The sequence below is a fragment of the Pseudophryne corroboree genome, chromosome 12 (assembly GCF_028390025.1).
Source record: "Pseudophryne corroboree isolate aPseCor3 chromosome 12, aPseCor3.hap2, whole genome shotgun sequence".
NCBI classification, from domain to species: domain Eukaryota; kingdom Metazoa; phylum Chordata; class Amphibia; order Anura; family Myobatrachidae; genus Pseudophryne; species Pseudophryne corroboree.
In genome coordinates, this window is record NC_086455.1 from 24,238,553 (window position 1) to 24,260,524 (window position 21,972).

Here is a 21,972-nt window from a genome sequence, read left to right on the forward strand (position 1 = left end):
ATGTCCGAAGAAACCACCATCCTGGCTTGCAACAGTAGCTGAATCACTGACTCAGAAAGACCGTTCTCTCTCAGTAAATTCCGCTCAATTTCCATGCCGTAAATTGAAGACTCTGCGGATTTGGGTACTCCAGGAGACCTTGATGTAATAGCCTCGGCACCATCGGCAGTCTCCACATACTCCCAACCGACATCCTTAGTACTGTTGGGAACCAAGTTCGCCTGGGCCAATAAGGGATTACCATAATCACCTCCACTCTCTTTTCTCTGATCTTTTTCAATGATCTGGCTATTTGAAGAAAAAGCGGGAACACATATCCCAGCTTGAACTCCCATTTTAGGTGTAGAGAGTGTCCACTCCTTCTGACATTGGAAGGTAATACCTTGAGAAGAAACGAGGCAGCTTTGCATTCAGATTGGTTGCCAAGAGATCTATCTCGGGTTGCCCGAATCTTTATACTATACTTTGGAATATTTGGACGTTTAATTCCCATTCTCCAGACTGGATCTGATTTCGTATTAGATAATCTGCTAACACGTTGTCCTTGCCAGGAACATGTAAAGCCGTCAGATTTTAGTGTTTCTCTGCCCATTGCATGAGATACGAGACCTCCAACATTATTGCTCGACTTCTTGTTCCGCCTTGGGGATTTAAATAAGCCACCACCGCTGCATTGTCTGAAAAGATTTTTAGATGATTTCCTGCGAAATGATTCTGAAACTCGCACATCGCCAACCACACTGCTCTCATTTCACGCTGGTTTGACGAATATCCTGCTTCTCTTGACGACCATTTCCCTTGACAACTTTGTTGCAGCAGATGAGCACCCCAACCTGTCAGACTTGAGTCTGTAGTAAAAAACAAATACTGGGGTTCCAGTAAAGACACCCCTTGCTTGTAATTTTGGCTGACCTTCCACCAGGACAGGGACTCTCTGGTCTTTTTGTCAACCTTATGTGATGGTGTAAAGGAGTTTTTTGCCTTGAATACTTTAGGGTGTCCCATTGCAATGTCCTCATTCTCCATCTCGCCCACGGCATCACTTCTATCATGGAAGACATCATTCCCAACAGATGTAACGCCATGCGAAGCGGTACCCTGTCCCTGTTCGGACACCCAGAAACTGAAGAATCTGCGTTGGATTCAATAGACTCTTGCCCCAATTTACCAACCAACCGTGCATCTGCAAAAAAGTTAATGTCTGATCCAACATTCCTTGTATTAGTTCTTCCGATTCCCCTGCCAGAAGAAGGTCGTCGAGATAGGCCCAAATAGTCACTAGTTTCTCCCTGAGACAAGCTATCAGGATCACTAGAACTTTCGTAAAGACCCTCGGAGAGGACGTGAGACCGAATGGAAGATGCGTGAATTGGAAGTGTTCTCCTCCTATGCTGAACCTTAGAAATCTTCTGCCTTCCTTTCTGATTGGAATATGGAAATAAGCATCCTTGAGATCTATTGATGCCAAAAAATCTCTTTTCTTATCCCCAACAGGATTGTTTTCAGCGTCTCCATATGAAACTTCCTCTTTTTTATTCTTCGATTGAGATCCCTCAAATCCAGTATTGTTCTGAAACCACCGGAGGACTTCTTCACTAGGAAAAGACGAGAATAGAACCCCCTCTCTCTAAGAATGGAACTTCCTCTACTGCCTTTGAGGAACATAGTGTTTCCAAGCTTTCCTTTAATGCAATCATCTCTTGACTCAGGAGCGGTGATCTTTATTACACAAATCAGTCCTTTCTTGGCATTCTCATGAATTCCAGACTAACTTTCCGACACAATATCCAGCACCCATTTGTCCCGGACATTCTTCTCCCACTGGGCACTGAATCCAGAAATCCTGCCCCTACAGGTGTTGATGTAAGGGGACATGAACAGTCATTGCCTCTGATTACCTCGCCTATATCCTCTATGAAAGGACTGGCGTGTCATGCCAGAACCATACCTGTCTTCATACTGACGTCCAATTCTATCCCCATAGGGACGGCCTGGTCTATACAATCTGGCCTGCCTACATTGCCGTCTTGAAGACGAAGTTGCATATCTGCCACGCTTATCCTGTGGTAATCTCACCGATTTACCGCCCGACATCCTCTGAATCATAGTCTCTATCTTGTTTCCAAACAATAGCGACCCTTCATAAGGAAGCGTTACTAATCTGTTCTTAGAATGAGTATCCGCTGCCCATGACCGTAACCACAGAGCCCTTCTGGCCATAACACCTGAGGTCATACTTAGTTCAAAACATCAAGCGAGGCTTCATAGAGATAATCCATTGCTCTCTGCACGACATTCAAATTCCTTAAAATATAATCTCTAGAAATCTTGTCTACACCACAATCTCATGGCCCTGGAGAACGAGGCTATCGCCACACCAGACTAAAAGGAAATGGATGCAGAAATATACAACTTCTTGAAAGCATTCTCCATCTTCTTATCCATAAAATTATTCAGTACAGCACCATCCTCAAGAGGTATCGTAGTTCTAGTTGTTACCTCTGCCACCAGTGCATCTATTTTAGGAATATTACACAAAGTAAGAAATTCTTCATCGATAAATTGGATACATACGGTTAATCCTCTTAAAACTGCCGACCCTTTTAGCCAGCTGCTGCCATTCTTTATGAATAATGTCCTTCACCACCTTATGCACAGGAAAGGACCTGGCTTTCTTTGTTCTGTCCTCAAACAAGGGATCTTGCTCACCCTCCTGAACAGCTTCCTTATACTTCATTGTCTTGTAAATATTCTTCAACATGACGTCAACTAACTCAGTATTAAATGATCTGTCATCCTCCTGAACTTCTACAGACTCTGCGCTGGAATCCCTATCAGAATCATCTTGAGACAACAAATCTGGAGATGCCTCATAGTCTAGGCTGGATTAAGACCTAGAACGCTTAGATCCCTGTATAAATTCATCCTTGGTCACAAAAGATTTTTTCATCCATTCCATCAGCTCAGCTAGATGTTCAGATGATTTTATTGGAGGTGCAGGCTCCTTAAAACAACCACTGCACATAGTATCCTCTTGACTCACCGTGAACAACTGATCACATGGAGGGCATTTCCTAAACACATTCTTTCTCTTGCGTATCTTCTTTTTAACTGGCTCAGACACACTGCAAAAAATACATTTAAAAGACCTAATCACTACCTAACAGAATATACATAACCAGCCCTCTATGGAGGACTTACCAAGGCTGGATCTTATCAGACTTCTGGGACACAGGCTCATCCATGCTGCTTGCTGCCAACATGAACCCATACAGTGCTTTTAAAAAGCAGCCCCTTGACTCCCGCTGGGAAAGAACGCACGCCGACTTCCGGGATTGACACATGACCCGGAAGCCACTCTAATCACGTGAGCTCCCGGCACTGACGCCGCTCACCACAGCCCTGGCCGCCTGCACATGCGCAGACTGGCGTCGCACAAACTTCCGGGACCGCAGGCCTGATCCCCCAGAAGTCGCGTTGACGCCATAAGCTTCCGGCCCAGACGCCGCTCACGGGACCACCAGCCGTGATGAAGGGAAGATACCTCACCTATCCCCACCACATCCCGGCGCGAACAGCAGCGACTGCCTTTCCAACCACCGCACGGCATACCAGGTACAAGAGAAGTGCTTAAAAGGCTGTAACCGCCAGCACATAACTTTAAAGCCTGTCCCATAACAGCGGCACCACCGCACTATAAAAAAAAAAAAAAATAACAAAACCTACTTCTGTCTATACCTGGGAGACAGGGGGTGGGGGAAACACAGGTAGGAAGAGGAGGGGCACGCTTATATAGCCAAAGTGGGCGGGTACTAGAAGAAAAAACCTCCTGTCTATGCTAGGGGAATGGGTCATTAACCCATAGTGTGGCTGCCATGAAGTAAGGAAACTAAAAATAGATCGATAGATCGATAGATCGATAGATGTCCAAAACAACAGGCGGCACTCGGAGACTTGTACTCGGCTGTAAATATGCATAGGTTCCCCCGTGGGGTGTGCTTTATTGTAGTGCCATTTCGGGGACTTCTCCCATTCTTCAGACAGAAGTCCCCGAAACATTACTACAATAAAGCACACCCCACGGGGTATCTATGCATATTTACAGCTGAGTACAAGTCTCTGAGTGCCGCCTGTTTTGGACATCCATGTGTTTGGGGATTGCACCGGAGCCGGCTATTGAATGACTGGAGTGCCGGAATAAATTGCTTTTCTCTCTCTTGCAAAAAATAAACAGACACTTAAATAACTGAAGACCCTTCCAAAGGCCTTACAGAATTTCTAACCTAAGGAAACGGAGTGGAGAAATTCTCCCACAAATATTTGGCTGTACTTTAAATAAACTGAAAGCCACACAGGCACCACTCAACAAATTTGCTTTTTCAGATAAGGTTGCTTATCAAACACATTATGTAATGTTCCAGCTTAGTCCAGAGGTAGTGTGCAACAGGCCAATGTATGAAAAACGCAGAGCAGGAATCTCAGAGCAAGCCTTACCTCGCACGTGGTGCCGGCAAAGCCAGGGAGACAGCGGCAGTGGAACCCGTTGACCAGGTCATCGCAGACACCTCCGTTCTGACATGGGTTGCTTGCACACTCATTCAACTCAATCTCACAGTTCTTGCCAATATAACCACGAGGGCAAAAACAGCGGTATCCGTTGGTCTTATCCTAACGGAGAGAAGGAAGAATCAAAGGGTTTTTTTTCCCTTCACAAAAACACAGATAGTCAAAGCTTGCTTTTTCTGGTCATAAAAAGCCACAGCGAAAAACAACTACGTGTTATTGTATACATCAAACAAGGATGCAAGTACCAGCTAGTTTCATACTGGCATACATCCATACAATAATCCTATTAGCCCTTCAGATATTCCTTTTAATTCTTACACATTTCTACCAACAGTAAATACAGCTCTTCTTTGTTTGATTGCTGGACAGGGTACATGACGGTCAGGATTACTTAAGGATTTTAGGTGAATGATCCTAAACCTTTATGAAGCAATTTAATTAGCTAGCACAGACTACAATCATATGCTACAATAAACATATTAAAGTCAGTTGTAGGTCTGTAGCAGGAGTCCTGACTATGATAAAACAATAAAGATTAATAATAAATAATAATAATAATAATAATAATAATATTAATAATGTGATTGTAGAACCAGACATTGAGCCATATTTCAGAAGTAGCGGCAGAAAGCGCCCACAGCTGCATCTACTGGCGGTTACCAGCCTGCGACTTGTTGATACAAAGTCATTCCCTGGTATACATCTGTGCATCCGAATGGGCAATGTCGGAGACGCCTACGGTCAGCGTCCATACACCGTAATACTGACTGGTGCATCCTTAGATGCCACCATCCGCCGCACCATCTAAACTTGCATCAGCGCTATGTCAGGTGCGGTTTCTCCATGCATAGCCTCCTATGTGAGCAGTTGAGCATCTGTTTATGTGACCGCTTTCAGAGACACCGGTGACACTCCCGTAAAACCTACAATATCCTTGTGTGCGCTAAGACACGGTCCAGGAACGCCCACTTCGTTTTCAACACACTTTTCTCGGCATGCACCTGAGATTACAACTGTGATCCCACTATGTCCGACATCAGCAGTGCGCCCACCCCTCTGAATCAGCGATTGATGTGGAGGTTACCAAGAAGCTGATGTCTCACAGTGGACAATTATTGCAACGTAACACTTACTTGACTATTCTAGCGCTAGACCTTTAAGACATCCCATGAAACATTACTTTGAGAGTAGAGGAACATGTGGTTAACTTGTTGTTTAACAAGTATCTGAAGTCTAAAAAGCATCATTTATATAGAATAAAAAATAATAATAATAATCCTATTATTTATTCAGTTCATACTAATGTCTTCAACAAAGCTCACCTTACAAATACCTCCATTTTTACACTGACCATGGCAGTCGTCAATATCTACAAAATCAGAGAGAGAAAAAATATTTATAGAATACAAGTCAAGAAAGCGTATAAAAGAAAAAAAAAAGTTTTAAGCATGGAGTTAGGATAGGTTGGAAATCCATCAGATAATAGCATGTTTTCATGGAGTTTGCAAGTATTTTGCAGAACAGTGATGCACTGACAGAAGTGCACCAACTTCATGATTAGACAGTGTAATGACAAAACAAGTTTTGCTGGTAATAGTATGAATGTTGTTGCTTTAGAGTGGATAGGAAAATTAGCTTAAAATTAACCATTCAATACTAACTGATGTGACAGTTTATTCCTGTCCATCCTGTAATGCAGTTACAGTAATATCCACCAATCAGATTTTTGCAAGAAGCAGCATTAACACAGGGTTTTCCCTCACACTCATTAGCATCTGTGAAACAAGACAAAAGAAAGAAAATAAAAACACCATAAACACCATCCCAAGCAACAAGCAGTATACACCCACAGATTAAATGCAACTAGATTATCACTATGACACTGCATGCAAATTGGACACATGTTCATGCTACTAAGAAGATACAGAGTGAGTCTACCCATTTCATGCTGTTAATATTCAGTCAGAACCAAAAACAGAACAGGTTCTATTCTGCTACCCCAGGACAATACGGAAAGGGATGCACCAATAGGCAGCCATTGCTAGTAGAATGCTACTTTCCAGCCCAATCAAACTATGGTCAGTACATCTAAAAAGGAACAGATGGATAAATATATAGTGTTCACTCTAGCCTGTTTTAGCAGGGTGCCGCGCAGTTTTTTAAAAAGCAAAAACCGCCCTGCTAGAACAGCCTCCCGCTTCCTGCCCTCCTAGCATGTAAAGATGCCGTGCACATGCGCACGGCATCCATTCACGCATTGGGAGAGAGCTGGGGCAGCACAGCACCAACGGAGGTGCTGGGCATGCCCCTAAAAGTGACGTCGCCGGCCACAGACGCCCTCTATAGTAGAGTCTGTGGGCTGCACCGCCCACTAAAATGACGTGGGAGTGACCAGCGCCCCCTAATTTGCATGGCCACCCCCCCCGTTTCGCGCGCGCCAACGTGCCCCCGAACTCCAGCGCCCTGCCCCTGCCTCATCCTAGGGGGAACACTAACATATACACACACTCTCTTGCCACTTTTTAAGGTACAGCTGTTCATTAATACAAATATCTAGTCAGTCAATCATGTGGTAGCAACCCAACGCATAGGCTTACCAACATGGGAGTTACTGCAGTTGTTTGCAGAAGTGGATCTCTAAATGCACAGCATGTCAAACTTTAAAGATGGTGGGCTACTACAGCATCTGGGATCCACTCATGTCAGCAAAGTACAGGAAACACATACTGTGGTGGACACAGGCTCACCAAAAATTGAGAGTTGACTGGGAATAATCAATTCAGACCAGGCAATGTTTTTCCAATTTGTGCTGCTACATGCATAGGGTAGTCAGGATTTAGCAAAACAGAAATCCATGGATCAATCCTGCCTTCTGTCAGCAGGTCAGATTGGTGGTGTAATGGTTGGGGGGATGTTTACTTGCTTCACAAAAGACCAGTTAATACTAACCGAACACACTAACTGAGAAAGCCGGAGTGAAACGTACGTCTAATAGGTACGGAGTCCGTGTCCCTTCTACCACCACTCGATAACGTCTTTTTCAGCATCTAGCGGCAGTGGGCAGCGATACTTCCTCTTAGACCCAGGTATACTCTATATGTTTTTCACAGACCGCTCACATGGCAACATATTGAAGGCAAGGTGTCCCTGCAATGCAATAGCAACTGGGCGCACTTTCTAACTAGTTTGCCTAGAACTGCCCGTTCTGACTGCTTTCTACACCACAGGCTTAGTGGCTAAACTGCTCACCCTCTGTTCAGTATAAGATTCTCTATGCATAGTGGGAAGCAGCATTTGGCCATTGTTTTAGTCCTGAGCGATTGCGGCATAACCTATATCGGACTCATTCACAGGCAGTCTCACTGGAATACGTCTCCATCACTAACACTGCGCTGATTACTTCAGGGTAGTGGGAGTCTAATCCCAAAAGCAGATCCAGTACCTGCTTTTTCTTTTTTTACCCCCTGGTGGTACCCTAAAAATACACTTGCTCATATATTCACTGCAACTAGGCACATAACACTATACAGATTTTTCCACAGAAGTGGTTATCTTGACTGTGAGGTTCTAACGAACAATACTATGGGGTTAGGCACGTGATCCCGACAGTCAGAATATGACAGCGGCATCCAGATGGTCAGAATCCCAACACATTTGCGCAAGTCTGCTAACCCTTCTCCCTACCCTCCCCCTTCTCCTAATCCTCCCTACCCGCAGCCTAACCCTATCCCTAGAACCCAACCCAAACCTCCCCCTCCACAGCCTAATCCTAATCCTCCCCATGATCAGGATACTGACTGTTGGGATCCCGGCAATGGGATTTGAGCTGTGTCGGGATACCGGCGCCGATCTTCTGACCACCGGGATGCCAACTACATCCCAATAATACAGATTTATTGGAACATGTAATCCCAATTTGGGACATTATCTGTGATTTATAGTTCTATAAATTGTGCCATTGCCTGTTTGTGTCTTGTTGCAATTATTGCTGAAAACAATCTGACATGAATTGCTACAACTATTGCGGGTTTGAAGCCTTGCTTAGTGTCTGGTTATTATGGAGCAATTGTTATCAGAAGATTTATTTACCAAGTAACTTATGACCAGCTGACGATCATCAGTGTGATTTTGGTAGTTTACATTGAGTCACTGTACTGTCAAGTTTACACATTTTTTTTGTTCTATTTTCACTGCCTTTCTTATTCAACTCTCCTCCCTGTAGTTTTTTTATTTTAATATGTACATTCACTTTGATATTCTAAAGCATACTTATTAAAAGTTACATTTTAGACAGAGTGCCCCAAAGAGAGTTTATAATTTCTCCCTTTCGGATAAATTATTGTATTACTCATCTCCACAGTGATATTTCCTTCATTGGGGGAGATTCAAATGTTTGAAAAATCAGTTAGACAGGAAAAAACAGACACCCAACCGACTTTTCAAACATTTGAATCTCCCCCATTGTGTTTATGTGTATTGTATGCGGATAGGACTATGTTAACTTTTGGATGTTTCTATGTCATGAGATTCCAGTGCTCTTTGACCCAAATTTCCCTTTCCCCTTACCCTTTGGTACGTACACTGTTTAAATGACACAGCCTACTGGAGTGCTCTTGCCAACTGTATAACATCCTTTAGGGCCACAGTCTACCCATCTTCTAAAGGAGACTTCCAGCAGGATAGTGCACCTGGTCACAAAACACGCATCATCTCATGCTGGTTCCACCAACTTCATGTTCTCCAATGGCCTCCACAGTCGCCAGATCTCAGTACAATACAGCACCTTTGGGAAGTGGTGGAACAGATTTGCATCATACAAGTGCAGCCGGCAAATCTGCAGCAACTGTATGATGCCATCATGGACCAGAGGATGAGGAAGTATTTCCAGCATCTTGCGGAATCCATGGCACAAAGAACTCTGGCTGCCTTGGGGGCAAAGAGGAATCCTACCAAGAACTACAAAGGTGTACCTTATAATGTGGCCACTGAATACTATACATAATACAATGTGGCCACTGTATACGATACATAATACAATATGTAATGTGCACACACAGGCAGACATTCTAAACAAGTATTTATTACAAGAATGCTTATTTATTCACAAGGAAGTAGTGACTATAGGTCATATAGGACCTGTATAACAAGGCATAGTCTACCCATGAAATCAATTGGCTGCATGCTCAGGCTCATCAGTGCATTCTACAAAATGGCCGCCTCTTCAGCAGCTGCACAAAAAACGCACTGGACAAATTATTATATGTTTATTCAAAGTTCATAATAAAAATATAGAGTCGAGCTGTAGAGACTAAAGAAATTCTCCATAATTCATCTTTGTTGTACTTCTATTTGCATCCATACATCCTCTTGTTAGTGTACTGACCATGTTTACACTGTGCCAGTCTCCGATATACACAGTGGAAGCCATTGTGCGTGTGTATATAAGAAACTAGTGCGCTCTACATATCAATTTTTAAACAGCATCCCCACAGATGACACACAGTTCCGTCACAGTGCACATTAAAAATCCCATCACCGGTAAAGTTACAGATGAAGAGGGAAATAAAAAAAAAAAACAAAAAAAACAAAACGAAAAAAAAAACAAAAAGAGAAAACCCATCACCATTAGTACATATTAAGTAAAAAGAACAACACACACATGATGCTTGATTAATAAGATATAAACCCGCAAACTGCACTAGAATTGGACCTCCAAAATCTAAAAGGTGGTTTCCTTAAAATAACTGTACATCATAATGCAGGATTTGGAACGTGGTGATCAGAGTTCTGTTTTTCAAATGCATATTTAGCGCCGCTACAGAAATAACCGACAAATATTGTGGCTACGTAGCCAGGAGGAACTTACCCAGCTGACAGGTGGTCCCGACCCACTGTGGAGGACATATGCACTCGAAGCCATTAATAAGGTTTTTACAAATTCCGCCACTAGCACAAGGGTTGGATGCACATTCATCAATGTCTGGAAAATTGCCAGAAAAAATAAATAAATATTTACACATTATTCATTGTTCCCCCTTTAATTGTAAAAGGCTAAAAATTTAAGTTGTAGCATAATCTACATATACAGTACATCCTCAGTTTCACCAGGTTGTGGGGAAAAGATAAAATGACTCAAAACCATAATTTGGAGGAATAAATGACACTAATATTTTGCTGCACTACTCTCACTGTCTATTCCACAGGGATACAGTTAAGTTCCGGACAGTTGAGATCCCGGCGGTCGAAATACCAACAGCATTCCACCAACTCTCAACCTGTTGCTTCCCACTTGTCCCCAATTACCTCCGATCATTGCATTGCCCCCATCACGTGTATTTACCCTAACACTTAAATGAGAACAGCTTTTTTTATCAGCACACTTCTCCTAAAATGCTCTGTGCTGCTGCAATTTTATGATGATCTGATTGGCCATCACATTGCTTGATTACTGTCCACTCTAAAATTAGGATTATCTGAAAAAGCCAGAGAGGAACACTGAAAACAAAAATGTGCTTGACTAATCTCTTCAAACACAACTTAATAAATCAAAGGGAATTAGAGGATAGCCTAAACTTTGAGGAAAATCAGACTTTACAAGGATCTCCTCTGGAAATGCTCAAACTTCCCCTGCCATCACTGCATTGTCTAATACTGTAAAATATACCCAAGGGTTGTTATACCAGTATACAGAGGCAGCTGGATCTTGTGTTTTACAAGCACAGGACTACAGCAGATCTGCCATTTAGGGTAGAGGGAGAGTTCCTGGGGTAGTTGGCCCTATGCAGAAAAGTTGTTTAAGTACAACTGGTAATTGCTAAACTATCCACCCAAAGCATAAACCAACCAATCCCACAAATTACAAGATATATGTATATCCTACCAACTGCGCAAGTTGGACCGGTCCAACCTGGTGGGCAATGGCACTCGAATCCAGAGGAGACTTCATGACAGATGCCATCATTTGCACATGGGTTGGAAGCGCAGGCATGTTCAGCTGCACAAAGAAACACTGTCCTTGTTAGTATGTGGGTTAAACTACAAAGACGACATCTACTTTAAAGACCTTCAGAAAAACTAGAAATGCAAGCAACTAGTCTATTACCTATTTCACAGTTCTTTCCCGAGTAGCTGTCTGCACAAGCGCAATGATATTTGTCAGGTTCCGTATTCATGCAAGTTCCACCATTTAGGCATGGATGATGTGTTCCACAGTAATTTAGATCTTTAAGAGAGAAAAAAAACACACAACTTTCATAAAATAAGCGTAAGGTTGACAAGTGCCTACCATTACTGTCAGCAAACAGCTGTGAGCGCTTACGCTTCTCGTTACGAAACAACTTACCCAGAAAGAGGTAAAGGCCACAATTTATTTTACAAATTTGCCACACTACATCAGCAGCCACCATGCTAAAAAATAAAAAGTATGCTGCATAACAGCCTTGTATGGGCCATTACCTAATGAATGTGTAAAGAGTACTTTCATGAGAAAATTCTCATGTAATATGAAAAAAATAAAAAAAATATGACATCCCTGCATTTATAAAAATGCTGGACATGTTCTGGTTGCCTTGTGATTGGAGACCACAGTGACTTTCTAGGGACATATCTGGCAGAAGCTTCATTGACTAAAGGTGCATACACCCGGTGAGATATTGACTATGCCCGATTTTGACTACGCGATTTCCCTTGAACTACCCCAGAGCCCAGATAGTACAGAGTCAAAATCTGTTCTTTCGATTCTATGTACGATTTTGACTAAGTGCCAATTTTGACTATACTTTGTACTAGATAGCACCCTAGATAGTCCAGATTGACTTGCCTGCACAGTCTATCTATCCTTGAGATACCAACCCCGTTGGACCGCCTAACACCTTGCGATTTCCACCAACTTTCCTTGCGCTTTTGACTATATAGTCAAAATCGAAAGTAGAAATCTCACAGTGTGTACACACCTTGAGACAGATCAACTTGCCACAGTTTCAAGAGCAATGGTGTCTATGGTAATCTCAGACTAACTCCGGAAGGAAAACCCATCAGCAAAAGGGCAAATATTTAAAATCAGTGGCGCAAAAGCATCTGGGTGAGAACGCCACAGGTCAGGATTCTCCAGTCTGAATCACACATGGCACTGTGCATCTGCAAGTCCAATGTAGCAAATGAAGGGTAATGAATTATCTAGTTGTGGAGAAGGAAGGCTAGGTGGTCAGATGAACCATCCTTCCTCATGTTCGACAAAGTAGTGAACGTCTCATGCAAAACAAAAAGAACTCTATCAGAGATATGTATCAAGCAGTGGACAAGCGGAGATGTTGTCCATAGCAGCTTCTACCCATCTCATAGAATGTACTTGATGAATGCTACCTCAATGCAGATTGGTTGCTATGAGCAACTTTTCCGCTCTTTTTATTGCTTGATAGATCAGCCTGGAAAGCTCTTAATGATTGGTCCCAACAGTGAAGGATCCAGTGGCTCAGTAGTGGTGCGGTGCATTTTCTGCCATGGCTTTGGCACAGGCATTCCCTTCAATAAGAAAGGTCAATAGTTATTGAGCGTCATCTTCTCCCCATGTTCCAGCAGTTCCTTCATGGTGGGAAGGGTAGTTTCAAGAGACCAATACCCCCCATCCACACAGTATGTGTGGCCACCCAACAACTTATATTATCCATGTGCCATGGCCTTAGAAACCAATAAAACATTCATAGGATATTGTTAAAGGATGTCAGACACCGGTCACATATGATACGCATAAAGTAGTTTTAAAAAAAAACAACCCAAAAAATGAAGAAAACCCTCTTTCATACAGTAAATGAGTATAAATATAAAGTAAAACTATAACTTTACAATTCCAGGTCCTGGAAATGGCTAAATGTAATATTAATTCATTATAGTAAGATATAATTTTATAGTTACATTTTTAATTTTTTATATAAATACCTTTATCGCATAGAAGGCCACCCCAATTGGTCTCACAGTTACATTCCCACGGCAAGCGGCAACTCCCGTGAACACAGCCGGGGTAAGAAACACACTTGTTGCAATAATCGCCTTGCCATCCATAGTGACACCTAAGAGACGTGAAAGAAGGCTGCGTTTATATATGTTCACCAACAAGTATATTGCCGACATTTATATAGCATACGTATGCTACAGCGCTTTACAACTGTGACTACAACACATACACAAAGGGGGGGGGGGGAATAAAAAAAAATAAAACACAACAAATACAAAAACCCCATAAACAAACACTATACCACCTCTCATCGACCAAAAACAATTTTGCTTAAAAACAAAAAGACACACACGACGGTTAGGGGGAATATGCTAAAATATCCTAGGGTGAGGCATTTTCAAGAAACCTACTTGAGGCTAGGGAAAGTCTTGCTATACGAGGGAGAGACTTTCACAGAGGAGATCTGATAAGTGCATGGACCAGGAATGGGAGCAGGTAACCAGTGTGGATTAGAGGTAGAGCACTTGAGCAATGATGGGGCCAGTTTGGAAGATATTTTGAGGGTAGGAAAGACATATAGTTTGGTGCAGTTTTGTTAATGGCTAGAAGAATTTTTTATTTTATTAATCAAATATAAAAGTACAAGCACCCAATGTAAAGACTAACAGAGCGAGTCTAGTCACCGCATGAAAATAAAAATAAGAAGATAAGTGTGAGAAATTGGCTTATTAACATGCTGACCCCTGGGATCCCGGCAACTTGAATGCCTCCCCCCACACAGGCTCTGCATAGAAATTGCCTATACAGTAGGGAACAAAACATTTTTGAATCAATCGCACCACTTAGACAGTAAGCGCCAGGGATAGGGGGTTATCAAAAATCAGGGAGTCACTTGGCCATTGCGTGATATTTAGGTTGGTGCCACATTCCTGCTACCCACTGACTAGAAGTCAATAGGACCTTAAAAATAAGGAAAAAAGAAAAAAAGCCACCCAGTTGTAGCATACGCTCTGCCGTTACATGCAGTACAGAAATGAGAGAGGTATCAATGACGACTCTGAGCAAAGTAATTCCATCCCCTCCCATTGTAGACTCACACAGAGCACAGTACCACCAACTAAAGAGAAACCAACATGGCAGCTTGCAGGACTTTTTCCACTAATATATTGTATACAGAGCTAGAAAACAGGTTTTTAATTTCGAGTTAAACTTTTAAAAACATAATACAGGGCCAGCTAAGCAGTGCATAATAGTAACGACTCTCAGGGATCAAGCTGCCAAAATCAGATTTTCATTTGGGTCCAGTATATTAGGCTGGCATTCATGCCGACTATGGTGAACAGGATGACACTGATGAAATGCTAACATTGTGGTTAAAGTTTATCCCTTGCCCTAATGTCAACATTGACATTTCATCTGACTGTATACATGTAAGGATGGAAGCAGTGAAAATAGTGGAGAAGTGAGACAATGGAGAAGTTGCCCATAGCAACCAATCAGTGCTGAGGTAACATTTATCAAGTGCATTCTATAAACATACATAGCAGCTGATTGGTTGCCATGGGCAACTTCTCCACACTTTTCACTGCTTCATGAATAGGCACCTTAGTTAGTGCTCAACTACATAAACTTTGACAAGTTGCAGAACTGTAAACTACTACTACTACTTCGTTGTACGCAAGACTCAGACTAGCGGGAAATCTAGCTAAGCGTGCGCAAGAAAAATCTCTCACCTGTGAGCACAGTATTGCCATCCAGCTGTCCCTCTGAAACACACATTTCTCACTTTTCTAAGCCATATACAGGGCAGCAAACAACTCAGAATCAGGTCCCCTATGCTTTCCCTCCTAACTCGATGCAAATAGGAGTAGAATTTGTGTACACAGGAATACTGTATCACCATTTAGGTGTAGAGCACCATCACATTACACAGGATATAAAGCATAATTCAAGGTTCATGGGCAAAACCATGTGCACTGCAGGTGTTGCAGATATAACATGTGCAGAGAGTTAGATTTGGGTGGGTTATATTGTTTCTGTGCAGGGTAAATACTGGCTGCTTTATTTTTACACTGCATTTTAGATTTCAGTTTGAACACACCCCACCCAAATCTAATGGGCCCTACACATTTAACGATCCGCCGCCGAGCTGCCCGACGGCTGATACGGCCGACCGACGGCAGGGGGGCAGTGATCACCCGGCTCCATAGAAGTGCAGACAAATATGGACGAGATCGTCCTGCATGCAAAGCCGAAGGGGCACCAGCGATGAACGAGCGCGGGGACGCACATCGTTCATCGCTGGTGCCTCCACACTGAAAGATATGAACGGTATCTCGTTCATTAATTAACGAGATTGTTCATATCTTTCAGTCAGATCGACCAGTGTGTAGGGCCTATAACTCTCTCTGCACATGTTATATCTTCCCCCTTTGCAGTGCACATGGTTTTGCCCATTAGAGGAAAAGGATGTTTTGCAATCAACCTTTAATTAGGCCCTTAGACTAAAAAGCCAACACAAATACAGAGAATATGCAAACGACATGCAGATAGCATCCAGGTCAGAGAAGCCTATGTTACCATTATCAATAAATAGAATCTTCTTAAAACAAAAAAAAATGTAGCATCATAAAGCCAATTTTTAGAACATACTTTTGGGCACGATCACGAAGAGGTTAGGCAATCTGTTGTTCTAAAGAGTGGAAGTGTTATTTCAAGGCCTGGGGGGTGGGCGAAGAGACAGCTGTCTTGTCAGTTTTCAGTGGAGTTATTTTAAGAACCTTTTCCATACAATGAGTGTTATGCATTCACGTTGTGCTTTTATTATGTAGACTCCCTGATCCTAATGGCTCTTAGAGCCACACAGCACTATTTTTAAAAATATAAACCCCCATGACGCCCCACTGCAGCCAGATCTGATGCGATGGACGCACGGCAGCGCGTGATAGTGCGGGCACAGTGGATGTGGATGACCGGTCATGGCAATTCGCCTCAAAACTACAAATGGTCCAAGATATTGTCTCCATAAGACAATAAGATAAGACATAAGATAAGTGTGTATCCAGCTTTACACGCCAGGAGCTTCACAGCTTACCCTGAGCACACAATTACAGCAAGCCAATTCCTGCCTGTAACTTCATGGGCTGACGTAGAAATCAGCGACACATATCCGGTACGTTACAAAGACACTCTGGCAGCATCTCCCATACCACTGAATACTAATGTGTAGTATTTTTTTTTTTTTAAATACACCCACAAAGTAAACCCAAGTTTTGTGAAGGTGCCAAATATAGATCTCTTAAATTATGGTTAAAGTCACCTGAATTACAAGTCCAACGGAAAACGGCTCGTTACGGGTAGAAATAAAAAGTGTTTTGTTGTTTTTTTTACAAAAGAACCGGAACATTATGTAGTCGAACACCCCTTTCACGCCGCAAAAATAACCCATTATCGTTCCGGTATATTGCCGGGGAGACATGGGTCGCTACGCAAAGCGAAAAGGGCCATCGATGATTTCCCGGGTCGCCTGAACCCGTAATTCAACCCGGGAATAAAGCAGTGTTATTCCCAGATTGAGGTTCAGTGTGAACGGGTTGCTGCGACCCGGTACCCATTCATTGCATAGGGATTGGCGGTGCAGAGATGATCTTATCTCCCAGTGCTGCCTCTGCACCCGTCCCCGCCCACGATCGCAACCCAACCCAGCATATTGCCGGATCGAGGTGGAAGTGTGTAAGGGTCCAATGCTAGGTCCCACCCGGGAAGGACCCGTTTCCAATTCCCGGGTGAGACCCGGCATTGTGATGTGAAAAGGGGTATAAATTAATATTCTGTATACAGGTAATTCCTGTAATCTAGGCGACTTTAACCATAATTTAGGAGACACCGTACTGTTCATTATCCACAGATCACCAGCTCATTAATGTACATTATACACGTGACACTCCATCCCGGCGTTTGGGATTCCTGCGGTCACATTACTGACACTGGTAATCAGTAACCCTCCCCTGCCCATTATCCTAACCCGCCGAGGGTGGCGGCTAAGACGCATCCTGCTTTTAGCCACATTGTACTGCACACTACAGGTTGAGTATCCCTTATCCAAAATTACACATTCTTGGGTCCCCTACTGAAACAATGACATATTTTCTCAGTAGGGGAACCAAAAATGTGTGATTTTGAATTTTGGATGCTCAGCCTCTAATAAGTTACATTTTATGCTTGTGATCCCATTATAGAGACTTTTGTTTCTCCTCCTGACAATTAGCACTATATTGGTCTATGGGGGTCATTCCGAGTTGATCGTAGCTGGGCGAAATTTAGCAAAGCTACGATCATTCACACTGACATGCGGGGGGACGCCCAGCACAGGGCTAGTCCGCCCCGCATGTCAGTGCCGGCCCCCTCCCCCCGCAGAAGTGCAAAGGCATCGCACAGCGGCGCTGCCTTTGCACTTGAAGAGTAGCTCCCGACCAGCGCAGCTTTAGCGCGCTGGGCCAGGAGCTACTCGTCGCTCCCCGGCCCGCAGTGGCTGCGTGTGATGTCACGCAGCCATCCCCCCCCCCCCCCCCCCCCCCAACGGTCCAGCCTCGCCTGCATTGGCCGGACCGCACCCCCTAAACGGCAGCTTAACGCCGCCATCCGGCCCACTTCCGCCCTGCAACCGCCTCAGGTCAGGGTTGTGGCCGCCCAACAAATGGAAAGGTAGGGTGTAGAGTGCTCCTGGGAGGTAAGAGAGGTCTAGTACTCAGGTTAAAGAGCTCACTCCACCTTGTATGAGGTTTAGACCACTTCTATCACATAAGTGTCAGAGGATCCTACTATTGCATTTTAAAAAGGGATGTAGTTATATGAACTGGTCACTATATCAACGCCGGACAGCCCAACTGTCGGCATGCCGACTAACAGTGACTATTCCGACTCCTGGGTGTCCATGACACCCATACAGTGGGAATAGGAGTGGGAATAGAACCTGTGGATTGGCATCTCTGCCTGCACCCAAGCTAGAAAACCATCTGCTTCAGATGAACAATTGGCCAAAGGGACAGATAAAAAGGAAGTCCTCAGCACACATCTACCCAGATTATAATGGACGACTACTGCAGGCCATACACCTATGACCCAATTCCCAGTTTTGGCCAATCCCGGACATTTATGATCAGCGATCAGCCAGAGAACTGGCAAAAAACAGCATGTTAAAAATTCCTGATTTGCCGATCCCAACCATTTTTGGTTGGAATCGCAAATCAAGGAATTCCAAACAGGTTAGATTTACCAGACTCCCCAACCCAAGGAATTGCCCCATTACTCTTGATGTATGGGCCTTGGCTGTATCTAGAGGTCTCTCTTCTGGAGCACACATTCCCCATAATTCTAGCTCATTTCTGTTAAGTAACCAAAAATAGAATTTAAGGGGGAAGAATGGATCTAAAACGGGCACATACATTAGGGGAGTATCGGGGCATGTCCCCATCGTCTTAATGCCTGGGTCGGGAGATTAGGAAAATCCAGAAAGTTGGAAATCCACTAAATTATTGGGATGTGGTATTTAACATGTTTTTTTTTTTTTTTTTTTGCAGATTCCCTGATGAATTACCAATCATCAGTGGCAGATTTACCGCTAGGCACCAAAGGTAGCCATCTAGGGCCCGGCAGGTCCCAGGGGCCCACCCAGTGCCAGATTTCCTAGCAGTAAATGTCCTACTGTACTCACCGCCAGTAGTGTCAGCCAGCCCGACCCTCCCCCCCTCCATGAGCACGCAGACGACCCTCCCCAGCCGAGGATGGTCTCAACTCCCCCAACCCCCTGCTTTACCAAACAAAATACGCCGCTGACAGTACCCCCGGCTGCAGCCGCGGACGGTATATCCCCAGTGTCAGCAGCTCACGCTCCGTCCGCCCTGGGCATCCACTTGACCCTCCACTGCCGCAGAGGGTGTCACACTCCCGCCCAGTGCCGTACTGAACAATAGTCACTGCCCCGCACCACCTCCACCTCTGCAGCAGCTACGGAAGAGTGGAGACTGCATGATATCCTCTTATCCTAATGTGGATCAGTGTCTAGTTTTTCAGCCCTGAGGCACAAGGCAACAAGCGGCGTCTTCTGTATCCAGCGTCGGTGCATGCCTCTTGATGATAACCGCACAAAGACAAAGATTGAAACCGCAAGCAATTGAGGGAGGGGGGCCCAAACAGATATCTTGCTTAGGACCCCATGATGTCTAAATCCACCTCCGCCTATTATCATAGAAAGGGAAATCGAGCTGTAGGTGTACAGCCTGCAGAACCCAAGGGTCTGTAAAATAATGCGGAATTACAGGAGCCCGGATCAAATCTAGGAGTTTACATAATCTTCCAGTAATGGGGAATGGTCTGCATGCCCAGATCTAATGTACTGTATAGGGTTAAATTCCAGACCACTCTGTCGAAGATTTTAGCTGACCTGTATCAATTATGTTAGATAATTGGAGGAGATATAAATAAGTTAAATCTACGCGTTTGTTTCCACAGAAACTACTGAACAGTGTCCTCACAAAGTTTATCCAGTCTTCAAGAGGTCTTAAAATAGGTTTGAAAAGGGACAGCTACGTTAGTGTACAAGGAAGGACAACACGGTCCTATTTCCTGGATCAAACGCATACAGTATATAAAAATAAAAAAGTAGGATGTTTTGATCCTATTATGTGCCCAAATTACAACAAAACCTTAAAGATTATAATGTTCACCCAAGTTTAGGAAGTTCAGATTATTCAATCATAAAAAAGTTAAATTCCAAGTCAGAAATATGAATACCTTAAATAAGAGATGCCATTATAGCATCTCCGAAATGTAAAACATTCATTAAGTTTTGTTTTTAGAGAAATAAAAAAAAGTGTTTAGGAATCAAGGGTCACTACGCTGTAGGCTCGGCAGTTCTACCATGACATAGGAAGAGCAAATCTAGACTTCCTCTGTAACAGGAAGTCTGCTGTGTCCTAATTATACAGGTGATGGGCCAGCTTTAATTCAACTTCCTTATCGGAAACAGATTTAGGGCCATTCCTACGGACCAGCATGCCCAAGTTTTAAATGAGGATTTCAGCGTCCAGCAACATCCTATTGTTTCAGTTATGTTGTCTTGTAACAAGTATGGTTTGTTCCGGGGTTGAGGGCTGATTAACACTCTTATGTCGCTTATTTTGACCTCACTCTGCACTTCCGTGCCTAGTTCGTTTCATAGAGCCGGGCTGGCCGTAGCGGTCAGTCGTACTGCTGATATGGCCAGCAACAGATTTAGACCACTCCCAGTGGTACAATCATAGTACACAGAATTCAACGGGAATGCCACACATTCCGAAGACTGCGAGAGCAGGATATTGAATTTGGAAGATTATAGCTGATCAATTGTTAATACAATTAACATTTTACATATTTTATAGCTTTGTGCTTTAAAAAAAAAAAAAAAAAAAAAGAAGAAGAAGACTTAAAAAAGTTAGCAGATCGGAAAATCCACCGTACACTTTTGGCACAGTTTAAAAAACACTGAGCGGGATCAGGGAAGAGCTATTTTTTTTCGGTCATACTTTTACCATCAATTCTTAAAATTCATGCAAAGAGCTGCAACACAAAAGGATTCAGAATTGTGAACTTCTTTGGCAGTTTCCTGAAATAGCTGAAGAACGTGGGCGGTGTATAACATGGAGTTTGACACTACTACTGAATGTGTGCACCACCACTTTTAGGATTGCTAGGTCAGGCCCACATTGGTGTCTGTTCACTATAGTAAATACGTTTTTAGAGTGTGTATGGTGGTGGTGGTGGTGGTGGTGGGGAATAGTTGAGCAACTGTCAGTTACCAATCCTCCACCCCACTCTGGCCTGCCACGGGCATGGTTTCCATGGATGGGATGCAGTTAATATACCGACTGTTGGGATCCCAGAGTTCAGGAGACAGACAGCCGGTGAAATCCCGCCGGCCTGAATCCACACAAACGCAGAGTTTTCCCACCAACAGAGTGGGAAAATAACCGGTAGTTAGCAAAGCGAGCCACCCAGCCTGAAGCATGGCGAGAGCAGAGAGCCCGCAAGGGTACTCACTGCCCCCATTCCGTCAGACAGGATGCCGCTGTCCGTATAGTCTGCCGGGATATCATATGTATTCCCCATGAATAAGGATGATTGGACACTGCAAGTCTGTCCACAGCGATTATGGATTGCTATATGCGTTATTTTTAAAATTATTATTATTTTTTTGATGATCAAATTTCATAAAGGACACCAACTAAAGAATAACTATTGTTTTAAGAGTGTACTAACAATAATGTTTGCAATAAAAATTCCCGATAAACAATAAAACACTTATCTCAGCCAAATTAGTTATTTGGGGCAAGTGTCTAAAGGTGGGTACACACTGGTAGATATATCTGCCGATCAAGTGATCGGCAGATATATCTATGGACGGATCGGGCAGTGTGTTG

The 21,972-nt window shown here is 43.5% G+C and overlaps 1 protein-coding gene across 2 annotated transcripts in view; it reads right to left on the reverse strand.

Moving 5' to 3' along the window:
- JAG2 (jagged canonical Notch ligand 2) overlaps positions 1-21,972 on the reverse strand; it is a 144,643-nt gene that overhangs the window by 43,022 nt on the left and 79,649 nt on the right. Inside the window, exons 6-12 of one of the 2 annotated variants that reach the window (XM_063947208.1) lie at positions 13,501-13,631; positions 11,669-11,788; positions 11,447-11,560; positions 10,433-10,546; positions 6,228-6,341; positions 5,889-5,935; positions 4,495-4,668 (exon numbers count right to left, since the gene is read on the reverse strand). In XM_063947208.1, coding sequence (XP_063803278.1) covers positions 4,495-4,668; positions 5,889-5,935; positions 6,228-6,341; positions 10,433-10,546; positions 11,447-11,560; positions 11,669-11,788; positions 13,501-13,631 — 814 coding nt within the window. The remainder of the gene's footprint in view (positions 1-4,494; positions 4,669-5,888; positions 5,936-6,227; positions 6,342-10,432; positions 10,547-11,446; positions 11,561-11,668; positions 11,789-13,500; positions 13,632-21,972) is intronic. The other variant, XM_063947209.1, reaches the window with a different exon arrangement.